Source organism: Benincasa hispida, chromosome 10, assembly GCF_027475165.1.
Source record: "Benincasa hispida cultivar pf3 chromosome 10, pf3_genome.v1.1, whole genome shotgun sequence".
Classification (NCBI taxonomy): Eukaryota; Viridiplantae; Streptophyta; class Magnoliopsida; order Cucurbitales; family Cucurbitaceae; genus Benincasa; species Benincasa hispida.
The window spans coordinates 60,522,909-60,541,498 of NC_143487.1; the positions used below are offsets into that span (position 1 = coordinate 60,522,909).

The following is an 18,590-nucleotide window of genomic DNA, read 5'->3' on the forward strand; positions in this document are numbered from 1 at the left end:
TGATTGGTTATATCCATGGACAAGAAATTTATCTAAAATGTGAAGCAGTTGTGGGTCTTTAGTGAAGTGACCTACAATTAATGAATGTTGATTAATTTAATTAAAGAGTTTAATTAATTAATCTCGTATCATTGGAGTTTATAATATGTAGGTCCACAAGATCTTCTTGCTAGCTCACAAGGTTAAAATAAGGAACAAATGTTTCTAGAATAATTTGAATTATTCAAATTATTTAAGGAAAATAAAGGTATAATTTATATTATTGTGATTAATATAAAGTATAATGTATATTGATATATTATAATATATAGTATTAATGATAATAAGTATAATGCATATTGATATATTATAATATATAGTTAATTATAAATATGATTTATAACTATACTATATATATAAGAGAGATAAATATTTGAATATGATTCAAATTAATATAATATATGTAGATACATTATAATTTTGAATGAGATTCAAATTATACTTTATTATATGAGAGTAATGTATTTGAATGAGATTCTATTATTAATTGTATGAACAAGATTCATATAATTAATATAGGTTAAAATTAATATGAATGAGATTCATATTAAAACCATAGGTTATCTAAGTTGTTATTTGAATATGATTCAAATTAAATTAAAGATATGATATTTAATTATCAATTAATTAACATTATTTAACCATATATTTGTTGGGGTTGATGCCCTAAATCTCATGGGTCTTGTGGCTTGTAATTGTAATTTATAAAAAATTTGTTTATTTAGTAAAATAAGTAGTATTTTATTTGTTTAATAGCATTAACCCACAAAACCAATAAACTAAGATCCAAGATTATCTTCTGTATCTTAAATATGTATGTGGAGACATACAGGTAAATCATGTTTAAGAGATAACCACATTTGTAGTGGTGACACTACGAATATGGTCCATTTTGTAGTTATTATAATTGTTTTAAAGTACTATAAATGACTTGATCCTGATCGTTCATGTAGAGACATATGAGTGGGGGTGTTCTATATAAAAAATTTATAAAAAACCGGACCACGAAATGAATAGTCTCACTATATAACACCGTTGATAGAAGAGACTTACATTTCACTAGGATGACTATAGGTGACTTAACCTGAATCGTGAGTGAGTTGTACTATGAAGGCGGTCCTTTGATTTGCATGGGTGAGAATGGCCAATTCGTCGACTTAATATGCTTGCCATCTGATTGGGAGCTAGGAATGCAGCTACACAAGAAGAAATTCACTCATTTTCTGTAGTTAGAGTAACTAGAAAAATTGCTCTCTTAAAGACTGATTTTGGGTATTGAACAATGTGACCCACACTCTCTCTTGGCCTGTGAGGGGTTTGGTCATAGTTAGACTATGACTTATTATTCATTTAGAGGGATCAATAGTACTTAAGGAGTTAGATGTAACTACAGGTGCAAAATGGTAATTTTGGTCCAATTATACTTACGAGCAATTTGTGAAGAGTCAACATGCCGTTATTTGTTATATCCAATGGACAAATAAATATATTTGTAGTATGAAGAGTGTAACTGTCGGTCTTTAGTGGAGACAAAAAATTAATAAAAATTGATTAATTTTGTGAAACCCAGATTTCCATTTTCCCTACTTAAGCAGGTGATTAAGAGATTAACTAGGTGAAAGTTAAATCCTATGTTGAAGTGAAGGAAATTTCTAAGTGTTGAATAGATTTTCGTTGAGTAGCTTTGAGTTAAGCTTAAATTGATGAAAATTGACTAAGTGTTGGACTAGGCATTCCTATGCATTGGCCATAAGATCTTGAAAAGATTACTTGCACAAAGGGAGAATTTTGAAGTAAGAGTAACGCATGCCTTGGAGGTTAGACCAATGTATTGGACTCATTGGATGCGTTGGTGAAGGAATGAGGTTGAAGAGATGTGTTGGAAGGGTTGTTGGTGATGGCATACGGTTGAAGAAAGGCAGCCAAAGGTGCACGGGGTAGGCGAGGACAAGGGCAAGGCATGCGGCATGCGTCGATGCACCCAGCCCATGCGTCGAGCACTGCCAAGCTTGCCGAGCGGCTATGCCATTACGTTGAGCGCCCTACCGAGTGGCCATGCATCGAACACCCCTGCCATACAGCCAAGCGCACAGCCCATGCGGCCGAGCGAGTGAGCGATGGCCAGCCTATACAACACACCCATGCGTCGAACGGCTAGCCTATGAACATGCCCATGCGTCGGTGGCCAGCAACATGCGTCCATGCCAAGCAAGTCGTGCGATGCTACCTAGTGAGCCATGCGTCGAGGATGGACGGTCACCCTATGCGTTGGTGATGTCTAGCTCTTGGGATGGCTAAGTTGGATTGTGATGATAGCGAATTGGCTTGCTATGCTTTGATTATAGGCTATGCATTGAGTATGGACTATGCGTTGAACACCCAAGAGTTGGACGCATATAAAGGATGAGATCACATAGAAAATGTCATCAAACATGTGTCTTCTTGGGAGGAAACCTTAGGACTTAAGGATTTGAGGTGGAGGCTTGAGAAGACATGTAAATTTGGTCTCATGCGTTGGCATTGTAGAAGAAAGACATCCATCACTTACATGGATCCAACCTTGCGTTGGTAGACACCTCAAGTAAGAGGTGGAAGGGGCTGTAGGTTGGCATATCTTTAAGAGTAACACATGAAGGAGGAGGTGTTGACCTTGGAGAAGGTTTGAACGCCTATAAATAGGGTCAAATGACTTCATTTTCAGAACACAACTCAAAATACATTTAAAAAGAATGGGAAAGTTGAGTAAACATTGCGTTGAGAGCAAAATCCATGCATTGATCATAGAGCTTCAAAGAGGACACATTGGACAGTGAAGTCTGAAAAACAGTATCAACTTGAGACGAGAAGTTATCCCAGAATACTTGTGAGTTTGATGTGATTCCAAAGCCATATGAAAGCTAAAAGAGTCTAGTTTTCATGGTGGGACTTCCAGAGAAGAAGCTTTAAGGAATCGGGCTGAAGAATAAGGAAAAGATAGAGGGGTCGAGCTGTCAAATAAACGGGGCCAGACTTGATGTTTTGATGATTCTAGCCAAACCACAAGGAATTCTGAGCTAAGATTTTATGGTAAGCTTCCTGAGATATTTTAGAGAATATTTGTAGAAATAAGTAACTCAAGATAAAGCCTAGAACTACGAGTAGTTTGAGCTTTAAGTTAAATCTGAAATTTAGGGTTCAAAGGAGGAGCCCGAGAAGACCAAGGAACTTCTAGAGAGAAAAGTTCCTAAACGACCAAGGTGAGTGGTACTTTCTTTTAAGTATTAAAACATATCTTTTAGAGTAAATTGTATATGCTTAGGTTGTGAATGAGTATCTAGCTTAAGAATGAGATTATGTGATTAAGATGGTCAGGGGATCAATAGACCTAGTGCTTGAGCCCGTAAGCAAAACCTCACGGGATGGTCAGGGAGTCAATAGACCTAGTGCCTGAGTCCGTAAGAAAAACCTCACGGGATGGTCAGGGGGTCAATAGACCTAGTGCCTGAGCCCATAAGCAAAACCTCACGGGATGGTCAGGGGACCGAGGGGTCTAGTTCCTGAGCTTGTGAGAGGATCCTCGTATGGGATGGTCAGAGGGCCGACGGGCCTACCTTCTAAGCCCATGAGCGGGAAGCTATGTGCACATGGGAGACAGAGGGAACACGCAGAGTAAGCGTTGTAGCTAGTAACAGTTATCTATCTATCGTGTGTGTAGGTAGACAACATATTCATTCTAAGTGATTATCGGTTTTGCTATCTACCGTGCGCGTAGATAGAAGTTTGAGAACAGACTCACTCGAGGTGGAGGTTTGAATGTAACCTCGTATTCGTGATATGCTTGTTATTTATGAGTTGAAATAGACTCTATAAGTTGCCTACCACTCACTGAGCTTTGTAAAAGCTCATTCCGTTATTTCATGTTTTTCTTCCCAGGTAGCGAAAAGTGAGGAGTTCCAGAGTGCTGCTGAGGTCAAGGTCTGCCACAAGCCACAGTTACACTTCCGGGGTTTTACAGTTATTGTTGTAAACTTTATAGTTAAGTCTTGAAGTTGTATAAACGTTACATTGTTGTAAAATAAAGATGGGCCTACTTAATCCGCTGTAGTTTGCCTCCTTGACTTAATCAGTTGGTTGTTGAATTTGTTCATTAGTATCAGAATTATTTCCGCAAGAGTTATTAGGTAGTAAGTGTCAACCAAAGGGTTGATAACTGCTGCAGTCATGCCCTTTCTAAGGCTAAAAAGGTGGTCTGGGGTGGGGTGCGACAAATTTAATTAAAGAGTTTAATTAATTAATCAAGTACCATTAAAGCTTCCATCTATAGGTCTGTAAGTTTCCATCGGTAGCTCAACTGAGATTATTGAGAATCAAATTAATTTTGAATTAATTTGAATTGTTCAAATTAATGGAGGGAATTAATTATATATGATATAATTAGTATAATGTATTTGATACATTATAATATAAAGTTTTATTTGGGAGGAAATAAATATTTGAATGTGATTTAAATATTAATTATATAAAGGTCATTTATATAAACTATAGATTAAATTTAATATGAAATTTATATATACTAAATACTATAGGTTAAGTGAGAAAATATTAAACTATAGGTTATATTATACGTGAAACAATATAAACTATAGGTTATATGTTATATTAGATATAACATATGGTTTAATATATAGTATATATATAAAATAAGATAGTTATTATATATATGTTTATATATTAATTTTTTTAATTGAAAATTAGTTTTTATTTTTAAAAACGTTATTGGAGGGAGTTATCACAACTCCCTCCCCTTATTTCTTTCCGGTACATGAAAGTGGAAAGTTGGTGAATTGATGTTTTCATCTTCTCCCTTCCATTCAACGAAAAAGATAATACACAATTCTCTCTCCCAAGGGTTTCGATCTGCAGAAATCTCCTCTAAAGATCTTCCTTCTCTCTACCAAAATTATCATAAAGCTAAAAAATCTTGTGGATTCTCACCCCAAAAGAGAATATAGAGGTTTTCGCTTGGTGGTGTCCATTTTGGATGTTTGTTGTATTCGCGTAATTTGTAGTAGAGGATATGTGAAGATTTTTGTGACTTCAAGAGTAAGTTTTTTTTTTTTTTTTTTAACCTTAATTTCCTCTCTTTTTTATTAAAGCATGCTGTGTTTTTTTAATACATAATTGGTTTTTGTCCTCTGAGTTTTTATGTTTCTGTAAAATAATGAAAATGAGATCTGATCCACTTCCCTGTAGATGATCGTTCATTCCTTCAATATTAAATTAGATTTAATATATAGTTTGAATAACTCATGTGAGAGTTATTCTATGTATAATGGAGGGAGTTATAACTCCCTCTCCATCCTCTACCTCACATAACTTTCCACTCAACGTGTGAATTGATTCTCTGTAAAAAAAAAAAAAAAAAAAAAAAAAAAAAAAAAAAAAAAATTACAGAAGAAAAATCTACTCTCTCAATCTCTCCTCTCCTCCCTTTGAATCTCTAAAAACTAGAAGGATTCCATCATCTCATTCCTTGTCCTGAGAAAGCAAGGACAGCTCGGTGGTTGAGTATCGGTATTGATCGAATTTTGGAGCTTAAAGTTCAAGGGAATTTTTCACTATATGAAGAGTTCGTGACCCGGGAGTTCGTTCGAGAAGAAAATATCGAAGATTGTCTTCAAGGGTTATTCTTCAAAGTTCTAATTTTCCCCTACCCTTTTAAGAGCATGCTTAGATGTATTTATGTTTATCCTGCATATTGTAGGTTTTTCTATGTTCTTCATGAATTTCCAAAACGAATTTCGAATGCACAAGTGTTCATGCGCTTCCGTTGAGGAATTCGATTCCTTCAGTAACCATATACTACTTATCAGCCTTAAAGTGCTACACAGTACAATTACCCTAGATTAAGTATTAAGGCCACATTTACTCCAATGGAAATGTAATAAATCAATAGTAATTTGAAAAGTGTGCCCTGTTTGATTATGTTTGTTGTTGTTTACCTATGTTCCATAATCATAATGAAATGTGGGGTCCAATTCCAAGTTTGTAATCCAAGAACTAATCCAACTGAGGTGCAGATGATGATCAATTAGATTGTGTTTCAAAATTATGTGAGACCCACTCGGCGATATGATTATGATTATCATTGTTGGTACTAATGTTACTATTACTATTTGACCCTAAATGGTTATGATAAATATGATAGATTTATAATTTTAAATAAACATAATACCAATTTTCATTATAGATTGGTAAACGTGACCTAAATTGTATTTGATTTGAATTCATTCTTGATTCTTTTTCAAATCTTTACAAGTGGGGTATTGCATCTATCACTTTGTTATAAATTTTCATGTTTTTATGTTTAATAAATTTTAAAAAGGGGAGATCATTTAAGCCATGTTTGGTAATAATTTGGTTTGAGTTTTTATTTTTTGAAAATTAAGTCTATAGATACTATTTCCACCTCCAAATTTATTTCTTTGTTATCTACTTTCTACAAATAATTTTAAAAACTAAGCAAATTTTGAAAACTAAAAATAGTAGCTTTTAAAAATTTGTTTTTATTTTTAAAATTTGGCTATGAATTTAACCATTGTATTTAAGAAAGATGTAAACCATGATAAGATATGGAGAGGAAATAAGCTTAAGTTTTTTTAAAAAAAAAAAAACAAAAACAAAATTGTCACCAAGAGGAGCCTTAGTTATTTATTTATTTTTTTTAAAACCAATCTCTAAATTTAGTTATATGCCTTCAAAAGTTTTAGGAAAACATTCCATTTTTATTCTTCAAAAGAAAAGAAAAACAACTAGGTTAGGAGAAAGATATAAAGAAGAATACATATTTATCTAACTTCAATTAAAGGAGTTTCTTATGTTCTTATAACAACTTACAAACCAAATGTGAGAAAAACCTTGAGAGAAACCATCACTTCATTAATCAAGATTGGTGAATTTGAGTTTGTAATCATGCTTTCACACAACAATTGAAGTAGCTCAATATGCTCTTCCTTGTCTGATAAGAAAAATCATAAAAGAAAAGTTGTAAGGTACAACTTCAAGAATCCAATATGTCTAAAAGAAAAATCAATAAATATACTCAAATAATAACATAAAGAAATATTTGAATTCTTATCTCTTCAATCCAACCATTATTATGGTTAAGCATCATCTTATTATTTTATTTGTTTATTTATTTTTCTAATCTAGAGTTTAATCAATATATATATTGAGAGAGAGAGAGAGTTGAAACTTGAGAGATAGTTAAGTTCAAGGAGACTTCTTAAGAAATATGGATAAGAATACCATATATTTGTTTAACCACAGTTATTGTTATTATCTATCTTTCTCTTTCATGAAGATTAATTTGTGACACTGACACCTTGACCTTCATCATAAAAGAGAGGAGCATTAAGCAAGTAATTACACAGGACTTGTACTATTTTAACATTTTGTATGAATGATAACATAATCACAAATGCCAAAATGAGCCTAAATCAATGTATATATCAATGTATATAGATATATAAATGATCAAGATTTTGAAATTTTCTAATTTGATTGTTCTAAAAAAGCCAAATAATAACATAATCACAATTTTATTATAAGAATTTATTTAACGGTCATGATTATATAATGGTGGTAGCTTATCCATCAACATCAAATTACCATTGAATTTCAAATTACCCTTGGGTAATATTCAAGTATTTTAATGTTAAAAAAAACTTTTTTTTAATTGACTAGGCAAATTTCATTAATACAAAAGCCATATCAACTTGATATTAATTACCTATTTAGTAGAAAGATTAGTTAAATATCAGTGATAGATCCAAAAATTTTGTTGACAAGATTTATAATCGAATGGTTCTTAAGGAAAATCTAAAAAAATAAACGTAAGAAGTGATGCTTAAACCAATGTCTAGTAGAGGCTAAAAACCATATTTATCACTGGGCTAACCACTAGTATTGGTATTATGTCGGTTATATATTGTATAAAGAGCATAAAGTTGGGGGAGATGGGCTCAAGCCTCTCCTGAGCCTATACTAAATCTATCTGTGGTAGATACACAAACAATCATAGACATGATAATTAGGATGCTTTAATTAGAATCCTAGGGTGATTGAAATCTACTATAAACAATGGATTGCATTTAGTGATACTAATTAGATTTATGGTTACATGAAGAATAAATCTACCTGTGGATTTATCTTTTACCTTAAGTGGAGTAGTTGTATCATTGACATGATCTTTAAAACAAATTTGTACAACACATTCAATTATAGAGTTTGAGTTTATAGCTCTTGATAAAATTGGAAAAAAAGCTAAGTGAGTTCGATTTTTTTCTTCTTCTTTTTGAAGATATTCCATTATGGTCCATGCATGTAATTATCATATGTATTTATCATAACAATTTAGGGAATGTTTAAGGCATGTTTCAGCATGCAACCTAGAATCTTTACTTTGGTCCATGCATGTAATTATCATATGTATTTATCATAACAATTTAGGGAATGTTTAAGGCATGTTTCAGCATGCAACCTAGAATCTTTACTCTTTTTTTTTATTCATTGACTTGAATGAATATGCGGTTTACAAATTTATTTTTGAAAATTATTTCTCAATACTTCGATCCAAATAGTGTGTGAAAACTGAAAAAGAACATTTTTTTATGTTCTCAATGAATGTAGATTTGGATTTGAAATTTTAAAATGCACGATTATTATTAAAAAGGATACAATTTTGATAAATACAACACTTCATGTAATAAATTTAATTTATATTTTGTCAAAATAAATATGAATAATATAATATATTTCAAGTTTTTTCTACAATAGTTCATAACATTTCAAATTGTCAATTTAAAATTTCGAACTTTTAATATTGTTCCACAATCGTTATTCAACAGGTCGTCTAAAATTTACAAAATAACAATTTTGATCTTTGCTATAATATTTTTATATGATATCCACTTACTAGATACTTGTCTATAACCTATATGACTTGGAATGATGGTTTTATTTACATACTAATAGACATTCATAATTATGTCATTAATTTTTAAAACAAAATAAAGTTAAAAGGATCAAGATACTTATTACTTTTTTTTTTAAGTTGAAAGATTAAACTAAATTTTTTAAGTCTAGAAACCAAAATATAATAAATTTGAAAATAAGTCCTATTTGAGAATCATTTGATTTTTGTTTTTTGAAAATTAGGCTCATGAAAACTTCTCCTACACATAAATTTATATGTTTTATTATTCACTTTCTATTAATATTTTTAAAAACCAAATTAAGTTTCAAAAAATAGAAAAAGTCAGTTTTCAAAAATTTATATTTATTAATAGAATTGAATAAAAAAATTCTAGTGATTCTTTGGAAAAATGAAAATTACAATAACAAGATTTTGAAAAAAAAAAACGCTTAAATTAAAAAAAAATATATATTCAGAATAACATATTTTGACATCTCTATATATTAAAAGTAGAACAGATTTGACCAAAATATTATTTAAACTTATATTGTAGAAGGACCACTACTCCAATCGATTCTGAACATGGTAATTTGCTTTCCCTAGACAAAACTCAAAATCCCCATCATGGCACTTGCCAGCCAGTAGAGATTTTTTTTATTTTTTATTTTGAAAAGGAGAATGTGAGTTAATAATGATTGTTCTGTAATAATTATCCAATATTCTTCATATCCTGAATAGTCAATTCCTCTCGAGCCATTAAAATAAAATCGATAGAGGTGTTTGAGAAATTTAGGAAGTCGAGAATATGTATCATTTAAGTCCGGGCAGGGGCATGTCAAATGAAACAAAAGTTAAGAAAGATATATATCGTTAACCGGTTAGATTGGGGGGGTTAAAAAAGAGCTGATGATTCGAAAAATTAGATCAATCCAATTCATAGTTTGAGTTGAGTTATGAACTCATTGGAATTGGATCGAGTTTAAATAAATTAGAATTTTGTAGATTGAGTTGGTTTATGAATTCACCTAAAATAACTATAACCAACTTGAATTAAACCGAACTTATTATTCATTTTAAAAGGTGTCATAGGTTTCAATTCTCCAGTATCATGTAATATGTTATGGATAGATTTATAGAGAAAAAATAAGACCAAGAATTGTGGAGATAGGAGACCCAAGAATAGAGATAGAGATCCAAACTGGTTGACCCAAGGTCGATAGGACCTATGTCCTACCCATAGCCAGTAATGGCCTTAAGAGGCCAATAAAAGAGAATTGGTCAAAACCAATGGAAGATGCTACAATTCCATTGAGAACCTTGGAGAATCCATGGAGGTCCTCTCCAAGACCTGAAGGACCCCGCAATCCATGGAGGACTTCTATAGGACCCATGATAATGCAACCATTCGAGTAATGGACAACTCAAAAAAGTATGAAGAGGACAGTAAAAGTCTGGCCATTAATTACGTAAGACTAAAGATCTATATATAAATGACAAAGATCATGCATTAAAGGTATGTCAAAATTACTATACTATTATAATCTATTGTCATGTTACTCAGAAACTCAATATTAACTTGAACATTGGAGGTGTTCTTTTTTTCATTCTTTAGTTTGTTTTTTCTTTTATTTTCTCTTTCCTAGTCAAAACTCAAAAGTACGAAGTAGGAGAAGGGATTTGAACTTGAAAAAAACTTTTAGATCAAGTGGCAGGATTGATCTTTATGTTAACTTTTCCCACAATAGCATATTGAATAAATTATTGAGGGGCTGGGTCAGTGTTTTCACATGCATGCCCACACACGAGGAAAAAAGGAGAGATGCTTAAAGTAAAGCTGAAGAAAAAAAAAAGTAAGGTAATATGAGAGAAAGGAATCTGACCGTTGGGGAGTTGCTGTTGGTGGGATTGAGTTGATGATTTTCATCAGCATGAGAATGAGGTGTGTTTGTGGTGGGAGTTGCTGATGAAACCATTAGCTCCTCTTCATTCCCAATGCTTGCCCTTGATAAATCCCTTTTGTGTTGTTTCCTATTTTCCCTTATTTTTGAGAAATCAACTGAATAATCAGGCACTTCTCCCTTCTGCTCCCAATCCCCAAATTGTGGAACACTCATCCATGGAGCCACTTTCTGCATCAAAAGTTCATTCTCTATGTTAACGTAAATTATGGTTTATGCTTATGAACTGTAATTCTCTTAATTAGTATTTTTCTTTTCAGTACTTTCTTTTTATGGTTTCTTGGTATCTATTTAGTCTTCCATTCATCTTCCATTCACACAAACAACACTCTATTTCATTATTTAAACCAGTACTCTAAATCATTTCTAATACACTATCAAGACCAAATAATAAAGAAAAATACTTGAGTTCATCGTAAGTTGCACTCATCTTTTTGCAGTCCACCACCTGTTCAATCATGGTTTGCAATATAACAAACTCTTTTTTCTTCTTTTTTTAACAAAATCTTTTAAGTTTCTTCTGCAGTGTGGTGAGTGTGAACTGCAAAAAAATGCTCAAGATGCACCAATCATATAAAACTATCACAATTTGCTACAAACATAAAGTCAAATCCAAGTCTAAACTACTCAACATAACTGGAAAAACAGACCTCCTCATCCAATAATACACAGAACATATTTATATTATTAATTTACTCGATTTCACAGTTTAAGTTACTAAAACTAAGATTTGAAGAATAGATTATGACTCAATAGCTAAGTAAGGAGGTAAGTAATTTCTAATATGTTTACGCGTTTAGTTACAGGTCCACTATCAATAATGATCCTACTTGTTAGTTAGGAATTTGATTTGATAATTGAGATGAACTAGCTAGAGAAAGTGAGAAAATGAAATAACCTAATTATCTGAAAGAACAGAAGCATTGCTTAAAAATTACCCCAATTTTCCATCTTATCTGCTGCAAAGATTGGACCGGCCTTAGGCTAAAAAAATTCCTTAACATCCATTAAACATACTGAAATTTCATCCCATATAAAACTATTCAAGTCTTAGATTGGACTTCAGAATTCGTCAATTTCGATGTAGGAGAGCGGAGTAATATCAGAAACGAATCTAAATTTATAGACGAAGGACTTGAAACATGAAAGGAACTGAAATTTCGCAGAAGAAGAAACTAATTGAAACTTGAGAGAAGAGAAATTGGAAGCAACAGAAGGAAGGAACCGCAGAACTTCAACAAAAGGAAAAGATAACATTGAAGGTCGAATTTCAGAATTTCGATTCTAAAACAGAGAACGTAAATAAACTTTGAAAGTATTCAAATCTTCAATGCCAATCAATGTTTTCACACAGTACAAAATCAAAGAACACTCTGTAACTTCTGTTTGGTTGCCGAGAAAGTGTATCAAAATGATTAAAATATTTGCAGAATTTTCAATTTGAATAAAACAAGAGGAGTGAAGTGTGGAATCTAAGTTTCAGCGGTTCATAAACTCAATTCTGAAAATCCTCTAAGCTTCAGTTAATGTTCATACTCAAGAAAAGGCAACAAGAACAAGAGATCGGAATCATTATCGTTAACTTCCACCATTTTTTGGCGGAACAGAGAAACCAAAAATTAGTGAAGTAACAGGCATAAGTAGAAGAATTACCTCCTTGCGATCCTCCATGAGATTGATCTAAAAAACTTTGGAAGTTAGTTTCAATGGTTGGAAAAAAACGAGAGAGAGAGAACACTTGTTTTCGGCCAAAATTCAGAGACTAATGAACTGAAAAACGGACCCACTTCCCGTTCATTTAAGAACGATGACGAATATTTATTTTAAACAAAATGTTAGCCAGAAAAGAAAAAAGAAAAAAAAAAAAAAAAGGAAAAAGTAACCTTTTTCTTTGGTACAAACTTAGCATAATGGTTCTAAACGGTAAAAATATTAAAAAAAAATTTTAATATATAAATTGTCACTATTTATCCGTAATAGACAACGATAAATAATGATAGATATTATCAATGTAAGTGATAGATATTTATACATCTATCAACATCAATCGTTATCTATTACTGACATTTTACTGTATTTGTAAATAAGTTGATTTATTTTTATATATTTGATGTTATTACTATTATTAGTTTATTTTTCCACATGAAGGAGCAATCACATATATGAGAATCTATTACAAAATAATAGCAAAACTAACATAATTTAAAAATATTTATAAATACACTAAAGGGTCATTTGGTTGGAGGGTTTGAGAATAAGCTATTTACAAGCCTCCTCATTTCCTATTGAAAAGGATTTCTATTCCTTTCTAAAACCGCGAGTTTTCTCTTTTCCCCACTCCATTTGTTTTTTATTTTATCTACAATTTCACTTTGTATATAGTTAATTAATTAATTGATATTAATTTAACAAAAATAATATAATTGTTTATTTTAATAAATCATACAATGATCTATTAAAATATTTACTTAACTTATTTTTATAATAAAAAATTATTAGATGAATGGAATTATTTTTTTACAAAAATTATTAATTTATTAGCAAAAAATATCTTAAATATATTTAATTAGTAACTAGTTAAATTTAGTTAGTATAAAACTTCATTTTTTTTCAACAATAATAATTTATTACTTTGTTTTTTTTAATAATCAAGTAATTATTTATTAAGATTAATTTTAATTTGATCATTACAAATACATAACCATTATTAATTATTTATTTTGATTAATTTTTATTATTCAATTAATTATTAGCATATCATATTTATAAAAAAAAATTAGTATTCTTTATTAATATATCTTATTTTTATCTCAAAATTTTCATTTTTCTATAATATATTTTTTATGAAATTATATATTCTTATATTATTTAACTAAAATTAAAATTACTAATATTGAACTTAATTAATTATAAAAATGATTAAGTATTACATTATAATTAGTATGATGTTCATTAAATGCATTAATTAGTTAATTTTAATTATAAATTACTCAATTTCAAATATTTATAATTAAAATTATTATTAATTCATAATTAATTATTTTTTTAACGATATATTGAGTGTTGTTTATTCTTTAATTTATTAATCTATTACAATTATAATAAGATTTTCATGCTTGATTTATAAATTAAATGCAAACACAACTTTTGTTCATAGAATTCATAATATTTTAATGTATAATCAAACACAGTCATCTTTGATTCTCAGACATCCTATTCCTGACAACTTGTTTCCAAGCATCCTTTATTTCTAGGCATTTATAGAATCTTAAACCAAACGGTCCTAAAATCTTAACTCTATTGATACTTATCACCAACTAAGATTTATTATGGATAGACTTACTATTGATGTGTTTGGATTACATTTTCAAGTGTTTAATTTAAAAAATAAGTCATTTTTGAAGAAATTGGAGTGTTTGAAAATCATTTAAAATAAATTATAAGTGTGTTTTAATAAGTTTTTATCAAAAGTATTTAAATAAAAATGAGTTTTTTGAAAAAAAAAATCTCAAATCCATCCAAATATGCCCTATGTCTAAGATATCTCCGATAAGGTCTATTATTGATGGTTTACATACTTCTTTGTTATTATGTTCATTACGAATGTATCATAACATTAGAATATAATAGTGTGATATATAAAAGTATATCATTTTACTTCATTTATTAGTATTTAGTAGGTGTTTTCTTGCTTATTAATTTTCCTTTAGGTATATTATGGATAATTAGTGTCAATAAAAATAGAAATATTATATCGATGATATTTAACTTTGATTCTTTTTTCTGTATTGATTATTTGCATGCTCATTTGTTACTAAGTCAATCACTGATAAATCATATCAACGGAATTAAAATTGACATATCAATGATATATGAAGTTGCTTGCTATCTATGACTACTTGTTGACTTACATAGTTCATGTATTATGAGGTCTATCATTGATTTTTTTTTTTTTTTTTAATGGAGGTCTATCATTGATTTATCATATCAATAAATTGGAAAAGACTAGAAATAGTAAACTATTGATAATTTAATTATTATGAGTAATTGTTTTAAATGACAAAACTATTAGAAATATTTTTTAAATATAGAAAAATGCCACAGTCTATTACTGAAAGACAATGACATTTTGTTATACATATAAATAAATTGACTCATTTTACTCTATTTGAAAATAACCCTTACATTAATAACAAAGTAATTGATAACAAATTAAAATTAATTACTAATAACAATGTATGACTAATGCATACAACTTTTTAATATATATATAAGCAATACTATATAATGATAAATATTTGCCATTGGTAGAGATAGAAATGGTATATCAATTATAAACATTAAAATGTTATATCAATGAGAGACAAAATAATTGTCAATAAAAAATGTACAAACTGTTGTTAATAGATATAAAAACCGTCTATAACTAATAAAAAGGAAAATTATTTTAAATGACAAAACTGTAAAAAATATTTACGAATAACAGCAAAATAGCATAGCCTATCTGCGATAGACCATAATAGATCGTGATAGACTACTATTTGTATGTACAAATTATTTTTAAAAGATATAAAAATAGTCTATCAATAATAAAAAGGAAAATTATTTTAAATGACAAAATTGTTGAAAATATTTACAAATAATAACCAAATATCATAGTCTATCTGTGATAGACTAGGATAGACCGTGATAGACTATTATTTGTGTCTATATAACACAAATAGTCGTCTATCACGGTCTATCGTAGATAGACAATGATTTTTTTTTATATATATTTATAAATATTTTGGTTCATTTTTCTATATTTGAAAACAACCCTAATAAAAAAGTTATCACAAATGGATATAGTAATATTCTATAGATAATATACATAAAAATTTTCATCAGTAATAGAAATAAAAATGGTTGATAAATGTCATAAATGTAGGAATGGTTTATCAGTGATGGACAAAAACATTGTCTGTTGGTGATAAACTACTAAAATAATCTATCGGTGATAGATATTTATCACAAACAGACCATTAAATGGTACATCAGTAGTCTAAACAATTTATATAAAAGAAATAACATTTACAAACTAATTATTTGTGTCATATTTGTAAATGTGACAACCAATTTTGCCACTCATTGCAATTATCCCAAGAAATTAAAATGAGATTAAAGAAAATGTAAAAATTGTTATGAAATTGAGGAGCATAATAGGAATACGAATATGAAAAATATAATATAATAATAATAAATAAATAAAAACTAAAATTATAAAATAAAATAACTAAAATCATGAAATTGGATAATTTGAAAATTAGTGGAAGTGGAATTCTCACCAATGTATTTGTGATTTTAACATCCACCGAATGTCACTATATTCATAAGTAAAGTGGCAAATAGGATGTGGACTTACATGGACACCAATCATGAATAACTACAAGACACATGGACAACATGAATGGTGACACATGGCCTTTAGGACACTAAGCAATTGACATCTATTTTCTATTATAATATTCATAATACTCCCTCTTAGATGCCTATATATATATATATATATATGAAATGTCTCGTTAAAACCTTACTAGGAAAAACCCAATGGGAAAAACCCTAGTAAAGGAAAAATAGTACATATTTCATATAATACATACTCCTAAAAAATATAATATATTTACTCCCCCTCATGAAAATATCACTTAAGATCTCTGAGTCGCTGCATTTCAATGTTGTGCACTAATTTTTCAAAAGTTGTGATTGGTAATGTCTGTATAAATAAGTCTGCCAAGTTATCTTTAAGATCATGAGTTAGAAAAGTTTCAGTGAAATATGTTTTGTTCTATCTCCTTTAATATATCTTCATTTGATTTGGGCTATGCAAGCTATGTTGTCTTCGTATAATTGCTGGAAGATTTTTATTAGTCTGTTTCACCGATTGCCATGATATAGCAATTCCTCCACATGTGAATAGATAACCTGTTTGAGATCTAGCATTGTGTGGCTCAGATAAATATCCAGAATCTGCATAACCAACTAGATCAAAATTTGATTTATTTGAATAAAACAAACCATATCGATTGTTCCTCGGAGATAACGATGTATATGCTTAATTTCGTTCAAATTTCTTTTTGTAGGAGAAAAACTGTATCTAGCTAATAAATTTACTGAAAATACAATATCTGGTCTTGTATTATTAGCAAGATACATAAGTGCACCAATTGCTCTAAGATACGATACTTCAGGATAAGAAATTCTTCATTATTTTCTTGAGGTCGAAATATATCTTTTTTTATATCCAATGAATGAACTTCCATTGGAATATTTAATGGATGTGCTTTGTCCATATAAAATCTTTTCAAAATTTTTTATGTATAAATTGACTGATGAATAATATTTCATCTACTAAATGCTTAATTAATTTTGTCTTTCTGAGATCTTTCATCTAAAATTCTTAAGATATTCTATTGCCTTGAAAACTCTTTAGGAGTTCCAATTATATTCAAGTCATCAACATATACAGTTATAATAGCAAATTCTGATTGTGATTTTTTTTTATAAAAACACATGGATATATTGAATTATTTTGATATCCTTCTTTCAATATCCACTCAAGCGATGGTACCACATCCATCCTGATTGTTTCAGTCCATGTAGTGATCTCTGTAACTTTATTGAATACCATTCTCAGGAATTTGATGTATATATTTTAGGTACCTTAAATCCTTTTGGGATTTTCATATAAATGTCATTATCAAGAGATCCTTATAAATATGCTGTGACTACATCCATAAGATGCATATTCAGACTTTTATATCTTATGACCTCATTATGTTCATTTCTTTTCCTCACAAATACCCATTCGTATCCTACAGGTTTAACACCTTTTGGTGTTCGAACTACAGGTAAAAAAACCTAACATTTTGAAAGTGAGTTTAATTCTACCTCGATTGCTTCTTTCCACTGAAACCAATCTTTTCTATGTCAACATTCTTCAACAAACTTTGTTTCAGGATCCTCATTTTCAGATATAATATCAAGAGCAACATTATACGCAAAAATTTTGTCAATAATTACTTTAGTTCGATTCCATCATTTTCCCGTCGTGACATAGTTTACTGAAATCTCATTATTATCTTGAGATATTTCACCTTCCTCACTAGTCATGTCAAAATTTTTTTTATGGGTAGTTACATCCTCAACCAAGTCTTTTTCACTATTAATTAGTTTTTTTCAAGGATTTTTATCTTTAGAACCCATTGGTCTACCACGCTTCTGGCGTATCCCAAACTCATTAATGACAACATGTTGTGTTGGATATCAATTTTTTATGGAACATTTCAGCTGGTATATGTGACTTAGTTACTTTCTTTGCATCTATAAATGGATCTGGTAATTGATTTGCTATATTTTTCAAATGAATTATTTTATGAACTTCAGGTTCACATTGATCTGTACTGGGATCTAATTGAGACAACAATGATGCATTCCATGTAATTTATTTTTCTAATTTCTTAATTCCTCCCCTAATGTTGGAAAATTTGTCTCATAAAATGACAATCAGTAAGTCGTGCAATAAATACATCACCCGTCAGAGGCTCAAGATATTTAATAATTGATGGGGAATCATATCCAACATATATTTCTAGCCTCCT

The 18,590-nt window shown here is 29.8% G+C and overlaps 1 protein-coding gene across 1 annotated transcript; it reads right to left on the minus strand.

Annotated features, from left to right (window-relative positions):
* Positions 1–6,849: 6,849 nt before the first annotated feature.
* Positions 6,850–12,766, minus strand: LOC120087959 (uncharacterized). Its single transcript, XM_090305602.1, has 3 exons — positions 12,607–12,766; positions 10,876–11,124; positions 6,850–7,036 (listed from the first exon to the last, which is right to left on the minus strand). Exons 1-3 carry the CDS (start codon positions 12,622–12,624, stop codon positions 6,989–6,991), a joined length of 315 nt encoding a protein of 104 aa, XP_090161728.1. The 5' UTR covers positions 12,625–12,766; the 3' UTR covers positions 6,850–6,988.
* Between the last annotated feature and the right edge of the window lie 5,824 nt (positions 12,767–18,590).

Coding starts and splice junctions, on each gene's coding strand:
- LOC120087959 (XM_090305602.1), bottom strand. Junction 7,037..10,875: donor CCAACAGCAACTCCCCAACG/GTCAGATTCCTT, acceptor TTTTCTTATCAG/ACAAGGAAGAGCATATTGAG.